General features: G+C 41.4%; 2 protein-coding genes across 2 annotated transcripts in view; both read left to right on the top strand.

Moving 5' to 3' along the window:
* Positions 1 to 3,744, top strand: part of mtrf1l (mitochondrial translational release factor 1-like) — an 11,789-nt gene extending 8,045 nt beyond the window's left edge. The window contains exons 5-8 of the mRNA XM_008300027.1: positions 1,001 to 1,164; positions 1,468 to 1,585; positions 2,180 to 2,316; positions 2,571 to 3,744. Of these exons, the coding sequence (XP_008298249.1) occupies positions 1,001 to 1,164; positions 1,468 to 1,585; positions 2,180 to 2,316; positions 2,571 to 2,783 (632 nt within the window). The 3' untranslated portion in view covers positions 2,784 to 3,744. The remainder of the gene's footprint in view (positions 1 to 1,000; positions 1,165 to 1,467; positions 1,586 to 2,179; positions 2,317 to 2,570) is intronic.
* Positions 3,745 to 6,266: 2,522 nt separating this feature from the next.
* On the top strand, positions 6,267 to 25,525 carry LOC103370857 (desumoylating isopeptidase 2). Its single transcript, XM_008300028.1, has 4 exons — positions 6,267 to 6,867; positions 19,844 to 19,916; positions 20,142 to 20,235; positions 25,348 to 25,525. The coding sequence occupies exons 1-4, from the start codon at positions 6,820 to 6,822 to the stop codon at positions 25,523 to 25,525; spliced, it is 393 nt and encodes a 130-aa protein (XP_008298250.1). The 5' UTR covers positions 6,267 to 6,819.
* The last annotated feature ends 51 nt before the right edge of the window (positions 25,526 to 25,576 follow it).

Below are 25,576 nucleotides of genomic sequence, written 5' to 3' on the forward strand. Positions count from 1 at the left end.
AGTTAAACAGTGGTCTGGATTTTATGTTGTTAAGATAAGAGATAAGATAACCCTTTGTGAGGACATTTGCAATGTTACAGCAGCAAAGATAGTGCAAACATTTAAGAAATATAGTATAACAATAAAAATATACACAAGTGCTAGTTCTAAAAAGTAACATTATTGCACATATCAGTGGTTTTGCACTGTTTTTGTATGAAAAGTAATACTATTGTTATTATTGTACATAAGTAGAAAGACTAAGGAAATGGCATTTACTCTAGTGTATGTAGAAAAACAGTTACAGATCTCTGCTAGTAAAGAGGGAATTCATTACCATGGGCTGGACGACAAGTGATTGTTTATGAGCTAATTACTGGAATAATGTCGGTGGAACAATGATTAATGGAGCCACTTATCTCAAAGAATGCAAAGCCTTGCGGTTTCTTTTTTTTTTTTTTTTTTACGTCACAGCCAATATTGTAATAACTGACTTTAGACACAAGGGGGAATCCTTTCTCTCCTGCACACGGTCAGACTGGTCACTGTGATGTTCCCCTAAATACTGTCAGAAAAAGATGAGAACAATTTAACAGTTTTGATTTTACATCTAAAACAAAACCTCCTGCCATTCGTCATTATGTGCAATATTAAAGACTCAACTCACCCAAAGCATATTAAACAATATGCACTCACTACCTGAAAAACTAAGACTGGCTCCATTTGTGTTTTTTCTTTAATCTTTCTTTCTTTCTTTCTTTCTTTCTTTCTTTCTTTCTTTCTTTCTTTCTTTCTTTTTTTTAACTTAAAGCAAACCAACCTTTACAGTTAATTTTGCTAAATATTAAGAATAAATTACTTCAAAAAGGTCAACGCCCTGTCTTTGATGTGAACTTAAAAAAAAGCTCATTGCAGTTTGTACTGACATCGTGCAGAGAATCCACGTGTTGAAGCTGAAATCACCTGTTTTATGAGTCATTTATTTGCTGAGTATCACCGCTTATTGCTCATCTGTGACCAGGTGGACTCCGTAACGCCTCGGCCAGCATCAGCGGCCCTCAGAGCTACAAGATAATGAAGTTTGAGGCTGGAGTTCATCGAGTTCAGAGGATCCCCAAGACTGAAAAACTGGGCCGGATGCACACCAGCACCATGACTGTGGCTGTACTGCCCCAACCCACTGAGGTACGGCTGCACAAGATACATGGATGGCTGCTGATCTTCTCAGTCAACCTGGTGTCCCTGGAGGAATCATTGCAGATCAACACTTAAAGAGCATCTTCCTGTTGAAAGTATATGTTGGATAGAAATAATTCTCAAAGTCATAGAGACTGACAGCCAAAATATTCTTTTGTGTTGGCGCCACTAAAGTTTCAGCTCATTTGCTGTAAATTTGTTTCAACACTTGTTAAGTAGATTTGTTCTTGTTCTCAGCTGCTGTTGTTGTCAGTGCATGTAAACTCCACAGCATGTGTGTGTTCTTGTCAGATCTCTTTGACGATACACCCGAAGGACCTGAGGATAGACACGATGAGAGCGAGTGGAGCCGGAGGTCAACACGTCAACACCACGGACAGCGCAGTCAGAATCGTCCACCTGCCAACAGGTGAAACCCAGAAACAAAAGATGCTGCTGCAGACTGAAGTTTAGCTTTTTAAACAGTGAAACATGAACCAACATGAGCTTCTTTTAGTCTGTTCTGAAACTGATACAGTATTAATCTGCCTTTGCTGGACTTGTTTTGGCTTCAACAGGCCTGTTCCAAATAATCTAAATGGTTCATAATGGAGCAGCACTTCATAAATGTGTGGAAAAGGTGTAACTGGGTTTTGGAATTTTACATTTTTCTAACCCTGGAAATGCAGCTCAAGCCTCCTTACAGGGTATTTACTTAACTTATAGGCTTTAAATAACTTTTTTTTTTGTATTTATCATTTCAAAAAAAAATAAATACAGGAAACCGGAACCATGTCTGACCCGAATTCATGACTTGATGTCAGCTGCATCTGGGTCACTTTGAGCAAAACAACAAGTGAAGCACGCATAGTCTCAGTTATAAAGTGATAAGTTGAGTTACACTGTCAGAGTTAGTTTGAGTGCTTTCTGTCTACATGTTTCTGTTTTTGTAAAACCAGTGATGAAATAAACACAAATTAGTGGGAAACCCTTATAAAAAGTTGTGCTTGTGTGTGTTTGTCAGGTGTTGTTGCAGAGTGTCAGCAGGAACGGTCCCAGCTGAAGAACAAGGAGACGGCCATGAAGGTTCTCAGAGCAAAACTGTACAGCATGAAGCTGGAGGAGGAGACCAGCAAACGCTACAACCAGCGCAAAGTGCAGGTGGGACACACGGTTACATGTAAACTACAGGTGGAGACGTGATGTAAAATACACGTGTGGCAACTGGTCAAAAGATGTAGGATGCTGGGTTGGACTGCGTACAGTCAGAATTACGTAACATGCAGTTAGCCAGCCTAACGAGCGACTTAGACACTATAAAAAGCTCTACACCATGAAATGTGTACGTCATTTTATTTGCTAAAAAGTTGTGGAATGAATTGAGTCGTTTTCTCCTCCTCCTCCTCCTCCTCCAGATTGGCACCAGAGGCAGATCAGAGAAGATCCGAACCTACCACTTTCCCCAGAACAGAATAACCGACCACCGGATCGGCATGACGGTGCACGACGTCCAGAGCTTCCTGCTGGGAGAAGATCTGCTGGACGAGATGAACTCCTCGCTGCAGGAGTTCTCCAACCAGGAGGCGCTCATGGAGCTGCTGGAGGAGAGCAGCCCGGAGGCGTCATGAGTCTGATGGAGCAGAAACCTGAGCTGACACTGTTACGCTGGTCCTTCCTGCTCTGCTGTGAGCAAGAAGAACACAGTGGATTATAAAGAGCGACTGAAGGCTGAATGTGTCATCCAAAGTAAAAAAACAAACAGAACAGTAGATTTTATGTGCACACACAAGTGTCTAATAAAATGTTGAACATCAGGGTGATCTTCTGCTTTGCTGATTGGCCACATTTTTTCAGCTTCTCTCAGATGCGTAGAACTTTATACTTTTACACACATGTCATGCAGGTTATTTAGCTTTTATTTCCACATGTGTTACTTTTTCCACATAACTTGTCATTGCTTGTCTGAGCTTGGAGAAAGTGGACAGCGCTAAACATGTCCGATCTGATACATGGGCGTTTCTCTGCTGCTCTAACAGCCTGCTCTGATCTGGGAAAACTTTCTGCAAGATCGCACGACCCGGCTGTAGCAATATGCTCAAGCAACATCAAGATCTGGGTTAAAAAGTTCTCATCATATTCTTCAGGCTTTGTGCATGCGGGCAGCCTGATTACCTGCATCAGCTGGTTACTGTTGGTAAACCAGTCACAGTAATGTTGGCTGTCTGAGGCTTGTTCAAATGTGAAGTGACTACTATTTGCAAGCTCATGCATGCAGAATAATTCTCATCTGGTTCTGTGAAAGCAGTCTGAGGACAGGTTTGTGGACTAAATGAGCCACTGTTTGACCACTGTTATGTTAGATATTAATCAGTGATGGTTGTCAGGCTGCAAGAGATAAATGTTGAGCTTCTCCTCAATGACTCTTAAGTGATAACCATGACTGAACATTTCTTAGAATCAAATAAAATGAGCTTTAAATGCTGCAAGTATTATCAGCTGTACGAGTTCTGCAGTTTATCATTTAATAAGTTTTAGATTTCAAATGCTAAATTTCCTTTTCAGAATCAAATTAAATGCTTTATTTTTTAACAGTCTGCATCCTTTTTATTTTATCAGAAATAAATGTAGGTAATTAAGGTGCATGTTCTCATCTAAAATCGTAATTATATCAACATTCTTTTGTTGTATCTCACTTTTAACAAGCTGTATCTGGTCAAATATTTTATATTTTTGCTTAGAAAATGATTTAAACTACAGCGATGGATGGAGTAGTGAGAGTGCCAAAATACAAAAATAAACCAATAAAAGAATTTTAAAAAAGAAAATGGAAATAGAAAGAAGAAGAAATATAATAATAATTTAATATTTTTTATTTTTGAAATGTATTTTCTTTTTTTTAATCATTTTTAAAATGTTTTTTATTATTATTTTTCTCTTTTTCTTTCTTTTATTTTTTTGCTTTTAAAGCAACATTTAATTAAAAGCAGCTGTTGCCCTGCATCTAGAAGAAGAACTTCCTGTGTGTTGGTTAAATGGTGATTCTTGATTGCCTTTAAGTGTGAGCATGTCTGTCTCTTTGTGATGGACTGTCGACAGGCTGCGATCCGCTCCACCCTCCACAGGACAGAAAGGCGTTTCTTGTCTACTTAATGGATGCATATTAAATGATGTGTCTGGCACAAACCATTAAAAACAGCCTCTGGCCAACTCCTTATCATCTTCCTCTAAGAATCTCACAGATTGCATCTCTGTGGGATGAAGGATAAAAATCTAACTTAACAGTGAAGCTCACCTTATTCCAATTTAAACCAATTCATCATTTCCACGACTTCAGACAGAAATTAAATGCATCTCTGCGTCTCATCAGCGTGTGATGGATGTATGATTGCAGACGGCTCGTCTCTTCTTGGCCTTTTCATGTATGTCAGGACATTTTTCACTGGTTTTCTTTTTTTATCTTTGACAGGGAATTATCTCGTGGAAGATCAGAACAAACCCTTTTTCTTTCCGCTGCTGATCAGGATGTCCGTCTGCCTGGTTTAATCACAGCTCAGAGATTTATTGTGACACTCAGACAGTCGATGGATAAATGAGATGATCTCTTATACGGCTGAAGAGAATGTTCGGTAAAATTTGGGGCCTTTTTTGAGATACCTCTGAGAAGAAGAGCTCCGTCACATCCTTGCTGAATGAGAGTGAATTCTGTCTACATGATCAGATGAATGTTTTGCTGTCTGAATGTTTTTTGTCTATTGTTTCTGGGTGGATGCCATCTACGTCAAACTGGAAAGATCATCACTCAACAGAGGTGGAGGTCTGAGGCATCACCTCTCACCTGTTCACAATTCAGTCTTAAGATCTCTCCCAGGAAGATGAATTCACACCCAGCCACAAAAGACCCTAACGAACCCCTTTGTAACAGGGGGAGCACTAATGACTCACATAATGAGAGGAAGAAGCAACAAATCCCCAATTGAAACCTAAACTCAGGTGTTAATGGCTCCTTTAGAATAGGAGTATCTGGAACTCCCAACTAGTCAGTCAGAGCTGATGAAGCCTCCTGGATGAGAGGTGGAACGTCTTCAAGGAACTCAAACAAGTCCAGTCGCTATGATTAATCAACAAGAATGACCAGATTAGATATAGATCAAGGTCTGCCTACATACTTTCGGCTACATGGGGCTGCCTCTTTTGATTTACTTTGAGGTACATTTCAGAACTTTTCCGTCTCTGCACTTCAAGGCCTCTTAGATCCTCAGAACCGCTTTTAAATGTTCCACCATCAACACTCCATATTTAGAACTTGTGCTTTTCTTCCCCTACAACCTAAAACAAGAAAGAAGCAAATAATTTACTAATTTTCTCTGAACTTTGTGACCTTTACAGACATTTCCACCATAAATTGGTACAGATATTGATACACACACAAAGAAACATCACCAGAATGCAGGAAATATGTGTTTGATGCTTAAAATATCTCAGAGGAAACCTTCAGTCCTGTGGATAAGACAGACTGATCCTTTGTGGTGGCAGCACCATAGCTTTAGAAAAGCTTTTATTTTCCAATGAAGATGAAAAGTGATAGAAATAATACTTCATTATAATTATTGTATTTTATTGATCAATTGATTAATACGTTTTTATTCTGGTTTCTGTTAATTTTTTTCATACTTTATGTTTGTATTTATTTAGTTTTACAAATGATTTTTTTTATCCTGCTTTTTTGCTTCGTATTTAGTATTTTATATTTATTTTTGCTTTATTGTACGAACAGATTGTGTAAACTTTTATTTTGTTTTCTTTCCTGTTTTGTCTTGTTTTTTTTAGTACGTCATATTTACATTTATTTCGTCTTGCAAATTGATTTTTATCCTGTTTTCTGTATTGTTCTTTAATATTAATTTGAATTCATATATTTTTATTCTGTTTTCTGTCTTGTTATTGCATTTATGCTTATTGTTTCCTGTCTGATAACGTGCACAACACACCTGTAAAAGTGTTCATCTGCTTGGGCACTTTCGATAAACAAACTACATCCCCCATGATGCTCAGGGCGTTTCAGGCTTGATGAGTCGAGCGCGGACTCATCGCTCCGTTCGCCCACTCTCACCGTCCAATTCTCTCCCAACAGTCGCATCCTGCCCGCAGCAGCTCCACCGCTACCGTTAGCTAGCTAATAAGGGAGTAGCAAGTCCTTTTTTTTACCGAGTCAACGACCTCCCGACAGCTCAGCATTATGTCATTTATTGGGTAGCTCTTTAGGGAAAATGAATTTGAGTTTTTTCCGGGCCAGCACGCCTCCTGGAAGACAAAATTCCCGCTGTAAAGTCAGCGTTTTCACTTCGACCTCCGTAGCCGAACGGGTTTAGCAAGTCAGTCGGTTTTGACAAGCGACGGGCTCATCTGTCCGCCGCTGCTCCGTCAGGAGGAGGGGGGGATTCGGACAAAGCCAGTCAGATGTTGGACGGTAAAAATAACCTCGGAGCTCCAACGATTTTACACCTGGTTGTGAAATCCAACTATCAAGCTGATCGCCTGTCGTGAAAGTGCCAGCGACGAGGGGAGGACGGTCTATTTTTGGGAGGGCGAGAGTTTGGATCTCGCACCGACGGAAGGAGGAGGAAGACCCGCAGAGACGAAGGGACGTAGGGGGAGAAGATCCTGATGCCCGTGATGGCAAACGAGCCGATCATCCTAAACGTCTATGATATGGTCAGTAGACGATGGAAAAATAAATGTCATTCTCTTACTTCTTTGCTGCTGTTTTGTCCAAAAAAACTACGATTTGCAATGTCAACAAAGCCAGGAGACAACGCCAGAGTACATTATGAAAAGGTGATTTTAAGGCTGCGTTGGGTTGTCAGCATATATGTAATGATGATACTTAATTATTTATGATATTTCTCACATGATTGTGAACCACTCTTCAATTCGGCATACATTCTTACCACTAAAATTAATCCAAATTCCACCTTACTACCCAATTCACCTGTTCCTCCTCAGTTACTTTCAAGCAAAAGGAACACAAGAGCAAGCTGGTGAAAGTTTTCTTGACATCATCACAGAGGATGTTTTAACCCATATGCCAGATGAAGCATTGAGAAAAGTCCACACATTGTTCTGACTGTGCTGGATTTCCATATCAGGACAAAATGCTGCTCGGTGGACGCGTTAAGCTGCTGTTGCTGAAACAGGACAGAGACAGGAGGGAAATCTGCTGCCTAAAGGGACTCTCTTGCATTTTCTCAGTTCACTGGACTAAACTTGCCGGTAAAGTGGATGTGAGAGTAGGCTGACAGTTTGTGCCGTATTGAGGAAATAGTGTGTCATTGTTACGGAGTGAAGCAGAGGTTGAATTTGAGTCACTGTGTTGTCACCACACGGGGGTGAGTCAGTGGGGAGGGGGGCTGGAAATAGATCTGTTGATGAATCATTGATTGATATGGATTCCCTGTGGCGGGCAGATTACGCTCACAATGGGCTTTTTAGGGGGAGATTTGGGATAATGTGCTTTTTTTGGCATTTACTCCTTGGTGTACATCTGGTTATTTTTTGTCTCCTTTTCCACAAGTTGAGCGAGTGCATCCTGGATCGATGTGAAGATCTGCTTTTTCTACTTTTCTTCTTGCTCCTGCCTTTCGTCTCTTTAATGCTGTCCCCTTTTAGCCGATGGTCAGTATATCATCAGAGGTCACATGGTCGTAAATGGATTAACACGGGACTATAGATTCATTTAACCAACCTTTGACAGTGTGTACACAGATGCTGTTCATGCAGAAGACAACAGGGCAGCGTATATTATCTATATTGTCTTGTGCTCTGTACTGTTTCTTTCTCTCCTCCCCCTCCTCTTTCGCTTCCCCTTCGTTTTGCACTCGACTTGCCGTCCACATTAGTTTCCTCTCTGTAAAATCCGACGAGCTTTTATCTCACGTCCACTCATGTGAACGGCTGCAGGGGCCTCGTCACACAAAGCCTCTCGTACATATCTTAACACGCAAGATTTTTATTTGTGTGATGGAGACAGAAGGGAGCGTTTGTACTTATTGAGGGAATTTCTGTGGTTTCGTGCACATCCCCTCACACCCAATGCATACTTTGAGTGTTTGTATTTTCTCGTGTGCTACTGTGGGGGAAAGATTTTGGCTCGTTTGCAGACTCGAAACAATCAGATGGTGGCTGAGGTCCATTCATTCATTCCAGAGTGTGTGTTTTTTTAAAGCTTCTGTCTATTAATTAGACCTGAATCCTGCAGGAGCGGTGACTGACTGACAAGACCTCTTATTTGAAGGCCTCTAAAACAGGGGTGTCAAACTGCGGTCCTCGAGGGCCGCAGTCCTGCATGTTTTAGATGTTTCCCTCTTCCAACACACCTGATTCAAATGATCAGCTCATCATCAAGCTCTGCAGAAGTCTGATAACGATCCTGATCATTTGAATCAGGTGTGTTGGAAGAGGGAAGCATCTAAAACATGCAGGACTGTGGCCCTCGAGGACCGCAGTTTGACACCCCTGTTTTAAAACATCAGTTTCACTTCGCTTTTAACATACTTTTGGAGGCCGCTGTGGATCAATTCCAGTGAGTGCCTGAAGACCGATGGGCTCACTGAGTAGTTGAGTCACTCAGTGTTTGTGGCAGACTAACGGTTTGTAAACTGACTCACTGTTTGCAGGCTGACACACTGATTTGTCCACTCCAGCTTTTGATGGACTGGGCTTTAAGAAATGCTTCAAATTTCTTGTGAAGAGTTTGAAGAGGAGCTGCAAGGTGGCTCAGTGGTTAGTACCGTCGCCTCGCAGCTAGAAGGTCGCTGGTTCATGTCCCGGTGAGGACACCCGGGATCTTCCTGCGTGGAGTCTCCATGTTCTCCCCGTGCAGCGTGGCTTCTCTCCGGGTTCTCCAGCTTCCTCCCACACAGTCCAGAAACATATTGAGGTTAATTGGTGATTCTAAATTGTCCGTAGGTGTGAATGTGAGTGTGCTTGGTTGTCTGTCTCTAAGTGTAGCCCTGTGATAGACTGGTTACCTGTCCAGGTGAACCTGCCTTCACCCTGAGTCAGCTGGGATAGACTCCAGCCCTCCTCGCAACCGTAGTGAGGATTAAGCGGTGTATAGATGATAGATGGATGGAGTTTGAAGAGAAGATCAATATGATTCATGTCTGTAGAGTAAATGTGTTGTGAAAATTTGCACCTTTTCTGACATTTCATTACCCAAAAAGCTAATTGATTAATGAATAAAATAATCAAAAAATGTTTTCCCTGAAGCTCAGCATGAACAAATGTCTTATTTTCTACACAACACAAAAAGATGGAAGTAAAGACGTACAGAAACCAGAAAAATATTCACATTTAGGCAGCTAGAATCTGAGAATTTTGACTTTTTACTTCCTGAAAAAAATCCTCAAACCAATTAGTTCATTATAAAAATAGGTGGGGACTCACTGCAGCTAAATTGCAAATTGTGTCAGAAGTTACAGGACATGACTGACGTTGGTTAAATATAGTAAATACATTATAACCCACATTTTTTTCTTTACATTGCTAGTTTTGTACAGAATAAACAAAAAAAATATATAACATAAGTTGATATTCAGGCTTTAGAGGGGTGTGTTTTTGAAAGAGAGATTATCTGTTTTCCTTAACTTCAAGTCTGTATGCTAAGCTAAGCTAACAATCATGTAGCTTCATACTTTGCATACAGACTGTATTGATCTTCTAACGTCTAACTGGAGGCAAGAAAGTGCTTCTCAAAAGACTCTTTTAGAGCTGCAGCAAACAAAAGACCCAATGTTTAATGACTCCAGCTTCTCAGATGTGTTGTTTGGGTTGTTGTGCTTTTTTATTTTTGTTTTTCTGGTGTTTTATCAGCGCTATAAAGAAACTGTTCAGGAGAAACCAATCAGGAAACTTGAAAATATTCATTGGTTACATCTCCATGTACCTTTTAGTGACTTGAGCTTCATTTCAGACTTGCCGCATGCATGTTTGTACAGGTGTTGAATAATTTACCTGCCACTGTGAAGGTTTGTCAGACAAGCAAGAGAGTCTGCGATGTGGTTTGATGTATATGAGGCCATATTTTACAAGCATAGAAAGTTATTGCACATGCGATAGTTTTCCACTGCGTCTGATTACTCATTCAGCCCAATTAAAACGTCAGGGGATGGCAGAAGTTCCCCTTTTGAACGTATGTCCTCACATCCAAAGTGATGACCTCGGATAACTCGGCTTCAAAAAAAAAAAGAGTTATAAATCAGAAGATATTCAGTTTATTATCACATGAGACAAAGAAACAGCATCAGGAAGTGAAGAAGAGTTTGTGTTTTGGTTTAAAAATGATTTAGAATATCAGAAGTGTTGTTTCTGCCAAATGAGTGATCGACTGTTCGAGGAGGTTGTGTTTTGTGTCGCGTCGTGTTAAGTTGTTGGCATGTTCAGTGACTGGTTAGGTGACTGAGAGGAAGTGCAAAGAGCAGATAATAGCAGAGGTCTAGACCGCGGATCTCCTCCCACCCCCTCAGGTGTTTTTACCCTTAAATGCAAAGTGTGGCGGCTTTTCGGGCGACCCAGTAAAAACTCTGGAAAAAAACGAAGTCCCCTTTAGGATCAATGGTGTCACGTGACTTTCAGGAACACATGTGCAGACACAATCGCTCCCCCCTTTCTGCTTCCACAATTCCCAGTCCGTCAGGTCCTCCCCGCCGTCCTGCTCCCGGCTCTGCTAAGTGGATTTCCTGGCCAGCCCTGAGTGCTTTAGTGCGCCGCTCTAATGAGACAGCATTATCTGCACACCACCTGCCAGCCAGCACCGGGCGCTGCTTTATCTGCGAGCGTGAGAGAGAACGTGTTGGACTATTAGGTTAAACTGTGTAATGCAGACAGAGACTGAGCAGAGCGGGCCGCCGGGTCACTCTGTGTCGGCTGCAGACTCTCGCTGATGCTGCTCCGGATCAATTAGGGACATGCAGCCGTCATGGTTCCTCCCTGCCTTTTGTATAATGTAGTTTACAGGCTAACGGGGGGGAACAAGACAGAAGGAATAGATCAGGAGTTCATGGTAAAGCTGCGGAAACATCTGCTACAGCATTATATATCAGCAAAATTGTTTTATTGTTTGCATTTGTAACATTAAAAATGACCCAGAAGCAACCTAAAAAGTGTTAGTAACAAGTCAGTGAAGCTCGATATGATGATTTTCTGTTGCTGTTCCTTTAAAATATCTGAAAAACGAGTAACTTTGGCGTCAGCTTGTTGGCTTAAAGCGCTGTGATTGGCCAAACAGGGGATTGTATTTGCATGTGAACAGTTTCTGCAGTGTTTCTCCTCATTTCTTACTCCTACACATTAACATGCAAACAAAGCAGCACTTGAACTGACACATACACAAACACTAAGTCTTCTACGAGGTCAGATATTTTGAAGGTAGAAGTTCTGGCAGAGCGCTTTACGTTTTAAAGATGTTCTCAGCTAATAACACTTGGCATATGTCAATGTCAACATGCTGTGGTTGTCCATATCCCTGTAATCAGGTTATTGCTGCAGCTGGAATAATTAGTCGATCAATAAATCAGACAGAAACTGTTGAGCTAATGAAATAATTGTTTAAAAGGTTTAGCTTTTCAGTCGTGTTTTATCTCTTTATTATCTTTAGGTTTTAGATCGTTGGTTAGACAGCACTTTGAAAACGTGGTACTGTTTTTGGACATTATTTAAACCAAATTATTAATCAATTTATCATGAAATAGAGTGCATAATTGCAGTTCCAGCTATTGCCATCAGTTCTAAATACTTTGCTTCAACATTTTTCCTATGAGTTTAGTTAAATCTCTGAACGCTCAGACTCATTAGTAAGTGTTGGACAGTTGCTGGATGGCTGAGGGAATGTATTTGTATTGTAGAAACGACTGAAAGCTTAATTAAAGTTTTCTGTGGCTGTTTGTCCTTGTAAACCTTGAGTGTCTCTTTTACGTGGACGTTGGGTTTTTGATGTATTTAATCGCTGGTTTTAATCCTGATTCTAGATCTGAATACTGGTGAACATGCACTCCAGAAGAAACCAGGATGCATGCACAGGTCACATCCTGTTTTCTTTATGCTACTTACTTTCTGTGCAGCATCACATCAGCCAAGTGACGTCTGCAAAAGTGACTGTTGAAGTGATAACGATACACAGAATTTTAGTTTTTACATTATAGAATAAGTTAGTTGAATATACTTGACAATTAAGGTGGAAAAAAATGATGTGAATATATGAATATAGTCCAGACAATGAGTGACCTAATGGCCAAGTGGGCGAGCAACACATGAGCCTACACTTCCCATGATGCAACAGGATAATGTCTCTCATAGGACAGTTTGTAGCTCAGACTTTGTGAAAGTTGTTTCTTCCGTTGAGTCATGATGAGTTCAACTGAACTTGATGTGTAAAGCTGATAAAGTGTTCCTTTACGTAATTCATCTATAATTACCAGTAACTGGTAGATGCGGCTTAGAAAACGTGTAAATGTGAAAACTTTCCTCTGCACCTTAAGATTCATCTTATAAGCATAAATCATGCTGATGTGATCAAAGCTGATGAGGAAGAATCCCACCTGCTCCTCTTCTGTCCTGCTTTTATCTCAGTTAAGAAAACAAAGAACGTATTTTTTTTCTTGTTTGGTTCAGATTGATCCTGAACAACTTTTTATTTCCAAGCCAAACGTGTGAGCGAAGCCAAACCGAAGAGCAGCGAAGGATTCTACGAAGAAGCAGCTAACAGCTACAATACATGCACTCTCATCCAAGTGTTTGTTTGCACACTTTCTATTTGCACAAAAAAATTAAAAAACGAGGGGAAAATGTAAAAACAAAAAAACATGAAGCTGGTGTGTCCATAAAAACAGAGTAGATGCAGTGGAGACAGAAGGATGGAGTGAATGAATCACGTGTGACTTAAACGACCACCGAAAAGACGAAAACACCGGTTTTTATTCCCCAACTCCTGATATTTAAATACAACTCAGAAACACTGATAAAGTTCCATTTTGTCTGAACAAAACAGCTTTTAAAGCTTTCAGCTGGAGTTCATTGTTAGTGATGTTATTTGGACCACGTCATTGTTTATTCTTGCCATCAGGGCAATTGTTGGAATTTGGTGGATTTGTTTTTTTCATGGGACAGATGTGGGTTCCTGGTGCTTTTTAATTTGATGTTTCAGTTTAGAAAATTGTGATTTAATTATGTTTTCTTTGCCCTGAGCAGCAGGTATCCAGTTCAGTTCAAAGCTGACTGAAACAAAAGCCCCCAAAAAACATTTAATCAACAAAAACAAACAACATAAAAAGCAGTCCATGTAAGAACACTCATTGTAAAGCTTCCACTCCATCTTTTTATATATCTTATGACATCTCTGCCCACTTTGCTCCTCACATCAGCTCAGCAGCACTTTCTGAATCATTCCACTTTTTTCTTTTTTAGTCTTCTTTCAGGATTGCTGTGTGACTGCTCTGGATCAGGATATTTACTCTCCAGCAAGGCAGGATTTCTTATCTTTATGACTTGTATGCTAAGAGCAGGGCAGACTAAGAAGCCAGAAGCAGAACACACACTTTACAGTCACACTATCAGAATTCGTCTTGCGGCCGGCAGCAGTTTCCTTTCCATCGGTTCGTGCTTTCAGTTCGGCTCGTTTCCGCTAAAGGCGCATTCACACGGAGCTGCAGTCTGTGTTTAACTGTGGCTTCTCTTCATTCATCCATCCCTCCGTCATCCCCTTCCTCCTCCTCCTCCTCCCATTGTCACACCCGCTTCATTCATAAACGCTCAGCGTGCTCCCTGCAGGACGCACGTTTTAACAAGCTTTGAAGTAATGAGGGCTGAGATAAGAGTCTTATTTCACCGCTGAGGAGGAGGGGGAGGGAGGAGATGATGTTTCTTTGTGACTCTGGTGAACAGACAGGGAGGCAGTCATTTTGCATTTCCTTGCAGATTAGCTTCCTTAAAATATCCCTCCGCACACACACAGTGTTCACCCACACTGCAGCGGCTCGTTATAGTATCCAGTTAACTGCTAACTCTTCTTGTTTCCCTCATATGTATATAAAGTCAAATGTGGGTTCCTCCTGCAGCTTGTGGATTCTTGGAGTTTGTTTGGACAGCATCCACTTAAAGCTCTCCCTTCTTAGTGAAAGCCCTGGACAGAGAATCGAAGCAGAAAAGCTGAAAAAAAAGACTGTTTAAAGCCAGCAGATTGTAGCAGCCAAGAGTTTCCTTCAGTCTGTGGGAACCAGCTGTTGTAGAAGCAGACAGATGTTATTCCAACTAATATAAGAGCAGGATTTGGTGTCAGATCAGCTGATGTGAGGAATCTCTGGGATGGAAAAACATTGTGATGTGTTCGTGTTTGGACTGAATGCTGATCCTCTTCCATGGCGAGACACCCAGGTTACACCCAGGTACGCACCCTGAGCCGACACGTGGTAAGCTAAAGCCACTTGCTGACTCTTGCAGTAGCTTTTTTTTTTTATAGTGCAACATTACCTTATGTAGGTCAGGAAACAGACGTACTCTGCAGCGTGAGGCAGAAGACTGAAATTTGGCGCAAGATCTGGGCTCAGTCGGATCGGATGGTGCAGAAGTTTGTGCGTTTATTTGTTAAAAAATGCTTTGAAAGTACAGTGATCCAGATCTGAATTAATCATCTCAGTTGCTGTGTAAACTTGCCTTCTGAGTGCGTGCCGAGCATTTTAAATCGCCAGGAAAGGAAATGGAGTCATCAAAGAACTCAAAGAAATGAGCTTTTTTTTTTTTCTTCCTCGCTGAACATCAGAAAGATGAAAAGAGCTGAGCAGTCATCTGAGCTGACTCACCTTAAATTCCAAGCTTTGCCCTCCTATCTTGCGCATTGAGGTTAATTCTACACACGTATCAGATGGCTGACGATCAAACAATGTATTCATACAATTTATTTTTATTAAAGACTTTAGTTGCGCAGATCTCCGTATGAGGTTCGGCACTTCCTTCACATCAGCAGTAGCTGCTTGCTTGTGCTGACATGATGTTAGTGTGTGAAGCTGCTTGGAGGAACATGATCATATAATGAATATAAAAGCATTTAAAGTACAAGAGCAGATGTTAATACATTGATGTGAGAAATGTCACTGCCTGAGTGAGGTGACAAGGATCTTGCAAAATTGGATGAAATGAGGAATTAATGACAGATAACTAAAGTGCAGCTAACTGGCCCTGTGGCAGAAAAAACTAACTGTGAAGTGTGTCGTATAATACCATGGGACTGACTGATGGGGTCGTAGCTGTTTGTTAGAGGTGTAATGGTTTTTATCTTGAACTGTTTGGTGCAACCTGTTCACATCAGGATGCTACTTTTAGGAGTCGTTGTATGACTTAGACTGACTTTATTAATCCCAGAGGGAAATTCTGTATTCACCCTTGGGTTAAATAAAGACAGTCTAAGTCATACAGCGACTCCTAAAAGTAGCATCCTTTCGTCCATGTCGGCGTACTTGACTTATAACGAAAATAAGAGCATGTTTCACTCTGACTGGTCCGGCAGCGTCACAGTAGTTCATTGCTGACAATTCCATTAAACACATATTTACTCACACTACATGTTTTTATCACAACCTGTAAACCCTCTGCTCGTCCTTTATGGGTCAATAAGCATTTTACTGCCAATATCTATTTGGACACAATTGATGCTTTTATTTTGAATTGTGAATGTGGGAACTATTGCTCGTGGTGTTGGTTCCGATGGTGCACTTGTTGGAGTTGCACGTTTCATGGTAGGCGCCAGGAGCGGGTAAACTGGAAAGTGGGTATATTAATGAAGACCTCATTTCTGCCTTTTGAAGATCGGGTCAGGCAGCGAGGTATGTTTATGTTTTAATATAGTTTATATGCCTTTATTTTACATTTTTACCACATGGTGTGTTATGTTTGTTTAGTTCGATGGTGGCCAGGTCATTGTGCCAAAGTGGCGAAGCAACGAAAAAGTTGGTGCCATTGCTGAGAAGAGAAATAAACACAAGTTTTTGCCATCAGTAAAAAGAACTCTGTGTTTGTGAACCCCTGAGACGAGGCAGAAGTGATAAAGCATGTGAAGCTCACACTGAACCCCGCTGACGACTCAATTTTAGGTTAGTAGGTTCTGACAAATGAGGAATTTGACTTGTGGTTTTGGTGCGTTACAGTAAACGCTGACAAATACAGAATTTCTTTTTTTAAGAAGGACTGAAATATTTAAAAAAGGAAGCAAGTCAAATAAACAGCAAGTGTAGGAAATCCAAAGAATTTTGCATAATAAAAAAAAGTGAAAGAACTATTTACAATGTGCAGGGATGTGCAAATTACTCACATGAGAATATTCAAACTAAGTGCAATAAAGTTTATTCAAATAAGGTGGCAGCAGGAAAGTTAATGCAGAGGTTGATCTAGAATGTCAGTGCTGGCTTTAGTGGGTAATTTAGTTGTGAATACGTTCTTGTGTGTTTTTTTTTTTTCTTCTTCAAATTTTCATTCATTTAAAAAAAAAAAGAAAAGTACTTGAGTGTACTGTTGTTTCTTAATTCTTCCAGTAGGAATTAGAGCCAGTTAGACAGTTGTTGGTTTAATTTTGTGAATTTTGTTTTCTCTGCTGCACTGAAAACTTATCACACTGCATTTTATCTGCTTATGCACCCCGATTGTGTTGTATTTAAAAAAGCATCTATCTGCTTTGACAGAGAACAAACGGAGCTTTTCTGTTTTCTGCATCTTTCTGTTGAAGCGGCTCGTCGGAGGTTCAGATTAAAGTGTAAAACGACAGACTGTCCGAACCAAGAGAAGGAAGTTTGAGTGGAAGCGTAGAAAGGCAGGATTGTTGAAAAATGTATGATAGTTTAGTTTCAGCCACTGGTGCAGCCTGAGGTCATCGCAGAAGTGTCTGTTTCACGGGATCCTCCACCCGAGTGGAGACAGATGAACAATGGCTGCATGTTTTTAGATTTTATGAACACTCTCTAACCTTTGGTTAATTCACACGCAGTCTGAAAATCGACTTTTAAGTCAGCCAAGCGTAATTGCGGCAGATAAACCATCACGAGGGTCAAAGCTTCATCGAGCCGGGTCGCTTTACTGCCCGTCACACGATTAGCATCTCGTGTTTCTGCAGAGGTCAGGAAGGTGACACTCGTCTCCGGTGCTCGCCACAGTCGCACCAACAAATTCACCTTTACTGTGGACAACAAGTGGCTCAAACGTCGCTTGTAAGTCACTGGCTGAAACAAACAGTCCACTTTACCTTGTGTTTAAACTGTTAAAATGTGAAGAGGAAATAACTTAATGCAGATGTGGTCAAGACGAGCAGCTCTGCCACAGCTGATACGGAGCAGCTACGTACTGTATTTGCATCGCGCCAGACAGGAAGCGTGAGAATAGTTTTAAATAGATTGCTGTGGTTCACGGGCTGATAACTGTGTTTTGTTCTGGTAACGCTCACTGAGTACGAAGGAGGAAAGTCCGCCTGTGCACAGAACATACAATCCACGACACGTAACCTCTGAACAGCATGGAGATAAATTAGCTTCATGTCATATTCTAGGATCTCGGCTGCTCAGTTATGTGATCTGTAAGTCATTAAAAATAGCATCTCAGTGTCCTAATGCCAGTGTTGATGTCTTCATATGTGTTTTGTCCAGCCAAGAGTCTAAAAATATTCACTCAATTATGTCAACAATAAAAGAAAAGCAGCAAATCTTCACAACTGAGAAGCAAAAACACGGTTATTTATTGGGCATTGTTGCTTCAGAAAGAGGTTTTTATATTGTGAGACAAAGATACTGCATGTACTGAATTTTCAGTCAGAGGTCATCCTCCTTCTAGAGTCAGTGTTCAGTCAAATCAGACAACACACAGACATGATGCACATATTTTTAGTTTCAGTATCATTTACACTTTCTTTCTTCAATTTGCATCGTCAAAAGATCCGTTGATGTGTTTAGAATCCTTAAAGAAAGACGCTCTGTACATTCAGGGGTCTTTTGCAAACAGGAATAGAACGGTAGCATCTGATTTGGCACAGTTTGCCTGTTTGCACTTGACTGTGTCTGAAGGCGAAATTGTCAGGGTTATTTTTATTTATTTTATAAGATTATTAGATTATCAATTTGTTTCAGGTTTAAAGAATTTGCTGGTTCCGGCTTCTAAGATGTAAGAAGTTGCTGCTTTCCTGTATTTTGTGACTGTCAACACAACACCTTTGGGTCTCGGATCGTGTTTCTTCACTTTGGTTTGCAGGAAATGTGAGAAATTATGATTCACTTTTTTTTAAACATGTGTCCCCATGAATGAGCCGTCAGACCTGTTTTGCACCAAAATGGATGATGCGCTACATAATCACATCACCGCTGGGTTTGGACTAACATTTGTTGAGGGTCTGCACACTGGACAGGGTGCTGCTGATGTTGAGTAACGCTTGTGTGATTTATTTTTGGGAGCTGTAGCAAAGATAGAAAGACAGATTTACTAACTTATTATTCCTGAGCTGCTGCATCACATTCCCACCACACTGACCTGCTGCATCCTCTGTGATCAAACATCTCATTCACGAACTCTGCCTAGCAACAGCGTAGCCAATCAGCTCGTAGCCGCGGGATGTCAGACAGAAACACGGCTGAAAAGACGGATGGTAATGGCAGATCAGTGCTGCTACTCTTATTGATTTTGTGTGCTCTTGCTTGTCCTTTCATTGTCTGTGTGAAAGGGAGCTCGTGTAAACATCGGATCACATCGACACCAGCTGGCCTCATCTAGACAGTCGCCATTAACTCTGTCGGCTCAATTTGTGAATGTAATTGGGTCTATTTGATGTGATTGTTCTGTTAAATGATGCATGGAGTTGACATTTTTTTTAAATCTCCTCAGCTGCAGTTTTATGTATACAGTCAACAAGACGGTGACTCACTCAGTCGTAGGGTTTGCTCTGAAGCAGGTTTTCAAACATTTAAATGTGCCTCCTCAGCTGCCATCTGTGGTGGAATTACGACAAAGTTCTCCCTGCAAAGGGGAAGATAAACTATTTTTTTTAACCTGTGTTGTTAATTAGGATTGCATTTGCTCCAGCATAATAGACATTTTGTGTATAAAAATGGCCACAAAAAACAGAAGAATGAATCAATAATGGTCACACAAATGCATTGCCTTTACTGCTCACACACCGATCAGGCCACATTCTGAACCAGGAAAACCCCTGAAGGCAAAGACAGATAAACAGTATCAGAAGTAGAATCTTATATGTGTGGTGGTTTCCTTTAGTGCTGAAATAGGTAATGGATTACACAACCAAAAATGTATTGCTGTGAACAAGTTTTATAAATAATTTATCGAGTAAAATCCTTCAATATTTGCTGAAATATGACAATGTGCTGCTCTTCTGTCTTGTATACGGTAAAATGTTGGCGTTTTGAACTGCTTGTTGGACAAAATAAGCAACAAATAAACATTTCAAGTGAAGCTGTGATGGTTGTTTTTCACTATTTTGACATTCTATTGACTAAATTTATAAATTGGAAAAGCTCCAAGTTCAATAAATGTACACTAAGAATATTGGTGGTGGCCCATTTCAGACACATTTCCTTATTAGTTGTGTTAACTGTGTAGTGTGAGAAATGCAGCTGTATCTCACCCTGTGTTTGTCTCTTTCTGTCTTCAGTACTGGATCAATGAGTTCACCAGCTCTCTGGGCATAGGAGTCTTTCACTCAGGGATTGAGATCTATGGAAGAGGTAAGGTTACCCAGAAATCTGACACCACCCACGTCAGGGCATCCGCCCGAGGGTGCTGTTTCAGAAAGGATGCTGCTTTTATAGCTCAGAACACATAATGCATACGTCACTGTGTTTCACTCCAAAAATATCCGTCTATAAACGTGTTATATGTCACAGAGAGGCTTTTTTGTTTTGTAACACGAGCTGCTCCAACATGTGTTCCTGCTCTGTGTGTGTGTCCAGAGTTTGCCTATGGCGGACACCCGTACCCATTCTCAGGGATCTTTGAGATCACGCCAGGTGATGCAACTGAACTCGGCGAGACCTTTAAGTTCAAGTAAGTGGATGTTTGGTGTTTATATGAGATGCACAAGCACAGGTGTGTCTCCTCAACGTTCATCTGTCACACTCGTCGCCCACTGCACAGACAACTCGTGAGCTGGTTTCATTGAGAGCCTGATAGTCAGTAAGCTCAGCAGTCAGTTCATCAGTGTGTCAGTAGCTCAGTCACTCCTAAGTCTGTCAGTCTATCAGTTAATTGACTCAGTTGTCAGTGAACTAGCAACAGAGACAGCCAAGTCCACCAGGGCTTAGCTAAAGAATGGGGAAAAAAAACACTCAATGGTAATTAACAAATGAGTAAATTGTGATAAATGGATCTGTTCTAAATAAATAGACAGAAAAAGAATGATATTTTATTTATCCGGCATCCAGTAGCTACAAAAAATGACTCACAATAAACACACAATAAGAGTTAGCCTGTATGAAGCAGCTTTACTAACCTGAAGCACAAGTTATTAAAAATGTCAACAACACATATGGAGACTGTGCAATAGTGGAACAATAGTAAATGAAGTGACTTTGAGTACACAGCAAGAAGGGCGAAGGCTCTGCAGTGAAATAAAGCAGAAACATAGAGCAGAGCATTAGTACTCGGTGTCCCCCCCGCCTCTCCTGGGAAGAGTTGAAAAGCCTAATAGCTTTGGGGACAAAGGATCTCTGAAGTCCGTCCACTGAGCAGCTCAGTGACTGCAACACAACCACTGAACTTACTGTTTTCCTGTGGTGGTGTGCAGCAGGTGACCGTCATTGTTCGTGACAGAAAGCTGTTTACAGAGTCCAGCTTCCTGCCCGGAGCATCTCTCTTCTTAATGCTGCCTCGACAGCCACTAGAGCAGAGAAAAGAAACTGGAAACCGTGCACTGGTACAACAGCAGTTTAGTCTCCAAAAGAAATACGTCCTCCAATAGTCTACCACCATCCACTCGTATTCAGCTGCAGGTGGTTTGAGTGGCGCCATGCCCGCTGCCCCGCAATGTCTGTGTCGTCTGAAAACTTGTGTAGAGACAACAGGGCAAAGCACAGTCCCCAGTGGTTCTGGTGCTGCTCACTGCCCTCTCAGATGCTCTCAGTGTGACTTACTGAGCTAGTGAGGGAATCTGTGATCCAGGTCAAAAGGTGGAGGTCCACCTGCATCCTGGCCAGCTTTTCTCTAAATAAGACGGGCTGAAAGCACTGAGGAAGTCCAAAAACAAGATGTCATGGTGCTTTTTTATTTGACAGTAGGCCTATTGGAGGTGGCAGAGGATGGTATCTACACTCACCTTCTCTTGGTAGGCAAACTGTGGAGAGCCCAGTGCACTGGATTATTTGCATCAGCCTTCATCTGCACAATCACCCAATCAGGCTGCAGCAGGGTATCGTAGGAACCATGTAGGGCCAAAATGAGGATTAAAAAACTCACATACATGGGCGCCCCTGCAGCTCACCTGGTTGAGCGGGCGACCCAGAAACAGGGGCTATAGTTCCCCGGTGCGGCGTTCGTGGGTTCGACTCTCGCTCGCGACGGTTTGCTGCAGGGTCTCTCCCCATTCTTCTCCTCCCTTTCCTGTCTCACTCTCTCACTGTCCTGACTAATAAAGGCAAAAACGCCAGAAAAATAATCTTTAAAAACAAAAAACAACAACTCACATACATGTACTCAGGATGGTCAGCCCTCTGCACAAGACGAGGAAACTATTGGAAAAGCTGAATAAACAGCAGAGCGATATCTGCTGCAAGATGTGTAGATAACCTGTTCCAACAAAAATGGAAACACAACATGAACACAACAAACCTTTTCCACCATTTGAAAAGATACCATCTTGCTGAGAATACACAGAGAGAGCCACAAAGTCTGCACTCGTAACCTGAGGGGACAAGCTCGCTAATAAGCATCTTGTGACAAAATAAGTTTCTTTCCTCTTATTGATATTAAATCTAGATTGAAATAATTACCGATATTGATCAGTAGTGGCACCTATTTGTGCATCAGCCAGTGCATTAACGTTCACCTCAGCAATCGTGACACATTCTGATTTGCCCAGGAAGCTCATTTTTTGTCGGACATTACATAGATTTCTGCCAGTGATCGCTAATTTCCTGTCATGCATCTGAGGTTTTTACATCTGACATCTGCTTGTAAGTCCATCTGAAGCTGAGACAAGCAGCCTCTAAACAAGTTCAGCTCCACCACTGAACATCTAACTGTTCATCACATGCCTCCAAAATAAGATTGTAAGTGCGATCAGTGACGAGTTGGATGTGTCACAGATTTACAGCGACCGGGTTACTACAGTGTAATCATGTGTAAAACTGGTGCACGTAAACACACGGAGTAATCCAGTCAGTCAGCTAAGTTATGATCTGCTGAATGCACCCAACACCTTGATGCAAGCACCATAAGCTTGTCTCAGTGTTTGGGTCACAAGATACTCCCTAAACCAAACAGGAACAGTCAAACTATCATCAACAAACGGTCACTTTGTTTGTGAATCATGAATTTGTTTATTATGCAAGCCAGAGATTTCCAGGTCTGCTGTGTGTATCCTGCACAGAGGACTACCGGTTACTGCTGCTGCATGGAGAAAACACAGAGTAAACACACGTGGGTAGCATGTGACAGACATTTTATAATTTCACAGTGTTTTTCTCGTGGTTCTCGGTCGCTGACTTGGACCGAGTCAAAGTGAGAGAAAACAGGATGGAGCAGAAACAAAGTGTAATTTCTCCTCAGTGTTCATGTGACAGCGACATGTGAAACGTTGGAGACTAAAGGGGGAAAAACTGCAGCATGAAAGAGTTCAGTTTGATGCACATTTGCACATAAAATGCAGTACAGTAAAGCTTTCAAGCAGCTATAAGATTCCAAGGTTGGAATGTTGTGTTTGTGTCATTTGAAAGGCTAAAGGCTTGTGGTGTTTGTGTGTTGGAGTTGGCAGTGTATCGTGCTGCGTTTGTGATATTGTTTCCCTGCGCATGAGCAGATGAGGTGGAAAAGAACAAGCGGCCAACTGTATAAAAACTCAGCGTGTTATTTAGTCAAATCAGAGGTGAAAATAAGTAGATGTATCTGTAAATGCGAGACGTTTCTTTCGCCCGACTGCAGTGCGGTTTTGTCAGATTTTCGCTGCAACTGAATCGGCGTCGGTGAAACAGTAGAGCACCCAGCGAGTTCAATATGTTTAGTGTGTCTGTCTACCCAGAGCTCCTGTGCTGCCGTGCATTACTTCTGCTCTAGTTGATCTGCCCTGTGGCTTTACGCAGACTCTGCCTATCAGACACACACACACACACACTTTCTGTCTCCATGCAGGCCACTAGACCATAAGTGTGGATCATCTGGGACAAAATGCCGGCATATCATCCACGGCGACACGTCCTCGTCGATGAGCAGACGGAAATCATCGTATTTTGTGACGTGATGTAAAAGTGTGAAGCAATGCAGGAAATGAGTAACGACTCTAAACACATTTAAACTGTCCCCAAAGGATAAAAAAACAAAAAGACAAAGAGGATCGATGGCAGCTGTAAAATGATCTTGCTGTTCTTCATAAAGCAGTTTGTCACGTCTGGAAGAAGTCAGAATTATTTATATAAATAACAGAAATCCATCACTTTAGTAGAGACAGTAGGAGCCAACCATGTAAGGGCAAAAATAATATTCCTTTAATGTTTTTCTGTTCTCTGACGGATTTGGCAAAGTCTGTAAAATGCAAAAATGAATTGTTTAAACTTGACGAATGCAACCTGTTAAAGAGCCCCTATCATGCACACACACAGATTTCTAATTTTCTATTTTTGGGCTCTACTAGAATAACTTTACTTGCTTTAATGGTGAAATAACGCACCATTTTTCACATACAGTATATTGCTGCAGTCCTTCTGTTTGAAACGCTATGTTTTAGCTCCTGTCTCTTTAAGGCAGGGATGTCCAATCCTGGTCCTCGAGGGCCACAGTCCTGCATGTTTTAGATGTTTCCCTCTTCCAACACACCTGATTCAAATGATCAGCTCATCATCAAGCTCTGCAGAAGCCTGATAACGATCCTGATCACTTGAATCAGGTGTTTTGAAGAGGGAAACATCTAAAACATGCAGGACTGTGGCCCTCGAGGACCAGGATTGGACACCCCTGCTTTAAGGTCTCGCTTCCTGAGAAGCCCAGTCTGCTCTGATTGGTCAGCCGGTCCAGCAAAAGCAATGAAAGTAACCTATCATAACCCCAAATGTATTATTATAGGAAAAGAGTGAGAAAATAATGGTGGACGACGAGGATGCTGCTCAAACTAGCTGAATGCAGCTGTGTTACATGATGACATCATTAAGTAACAGAAAGAATAAGGCTGCACAAACGTGGCATTTCAGACAGATAGGAAGCTGTATAAAAAGTGTGCAGATGTTGTATATGCAGAAAAAGCCATAAAACACATCCAAGAAGTGCTTGACACCCTAAATTCTCCTTTTGTTGTGTTGTGTCTTTTATTTTTCTTTATTTGATTGTGGTTTCATTCAGATTCTCATGTCTCATAAGTTGCTGTTTACTTGTGCATCACTTTGGTTCAACTCCTGTTGTTTTAAGTGCACTTAATAAAAGATATTTGACTTCACTTGACTAAATTAAACTGGAAAAACCCAAATGTGGGCTCTTTAATGAGGCGTAAGTTGATGAGGTTTCATCATTAGACGATCAGCTCCCTTTAAATGATTATATAAGACGACCACATCCTTTATCTGAGGGCACTTCACAGAATATGTCAACATGGAGTCAAAAGAAGAATTTCTACATAAAAATCTGTGTAAACACCCCACCAGATATATATGTAATAGATTGGAGGATAATATATCCTCAGCTCTGTACAGCAGACGATTACACCAGCTTTTGTACAGTCAGTCCCGAACCAATCATTTTGTTTCCAAAGTGTCTTTTAAGGCTGAGAAAATTTCTGAAAGCCACAAATGATCCTAAATCACCCGTAGGTGCCACTTAAGACAATTCTGTTGAGCAGTTGTTGCTTGAGGCTCACTGATTGTGCAAAAGAGCTTTGAGACAGAGACGCCCAGACGTCTCTTTCGGTGTTTTCTTAGTGAGTAATAACTTTGACGTCTTTACCTCCACTTGTCTCTGCAGAGAAGCCATAGTCCTGGGCAGCACAGACTTCACAGAGGAGGATGTGGAGCGGATCGTGGAGGAGATGGGGAAGGAGTACAAAGGCAACGCCTACCACCTCATGCACAAGAACTGCAACCACTTCTCCTCAGCACTGTCAGAGGTGGGCACAAACATCCTATCAGAACACATCGCATAGACCGGCGTTTGGTTCCCCAAAACGTTTTTAGCTTCTGTCTTTGGTAGAAGA

The sequence above is a fragment of the Stegastes partitus genome, unplaced genomic scaffold (genome assembly GCF_000690725.1).
Source record: "Stegastes partitus isolate 25-593 unplaced genomic scaffold, Stegastes_partitus-1.0.2 Scaffold1490, whole genome shotgun sequence".
Taxonomy (NCBI): Eukaryota; Metazoa; Chordata; class Actinopteri; family Pomacentridae; genus Stegastes; species Stegastes partitus.

Coding starts and splice junctions, on each gene's coding strand:
- LOC103370857 (XM_008300028.1), top strand. CDS start 6,820: ATGCCCGTGATGGCAAACGAGCCGATCATCCTAAACGTCTATGATATG. Junction 19,917..20,141: donor GATTGAGATCTATGGAAGAG/GTAAGGTTACCC, acceptor GTGTGTGTCCAG/AGTTTGCCTATGGCGGACAC. Junction 20,236..25,347: donor GGCGAGACCTTTAAGTTCAA/GTAAGTGGATGT, acceptor TTGTCTCTGCAG/AGAAGCCATAGTCCTGGGCA.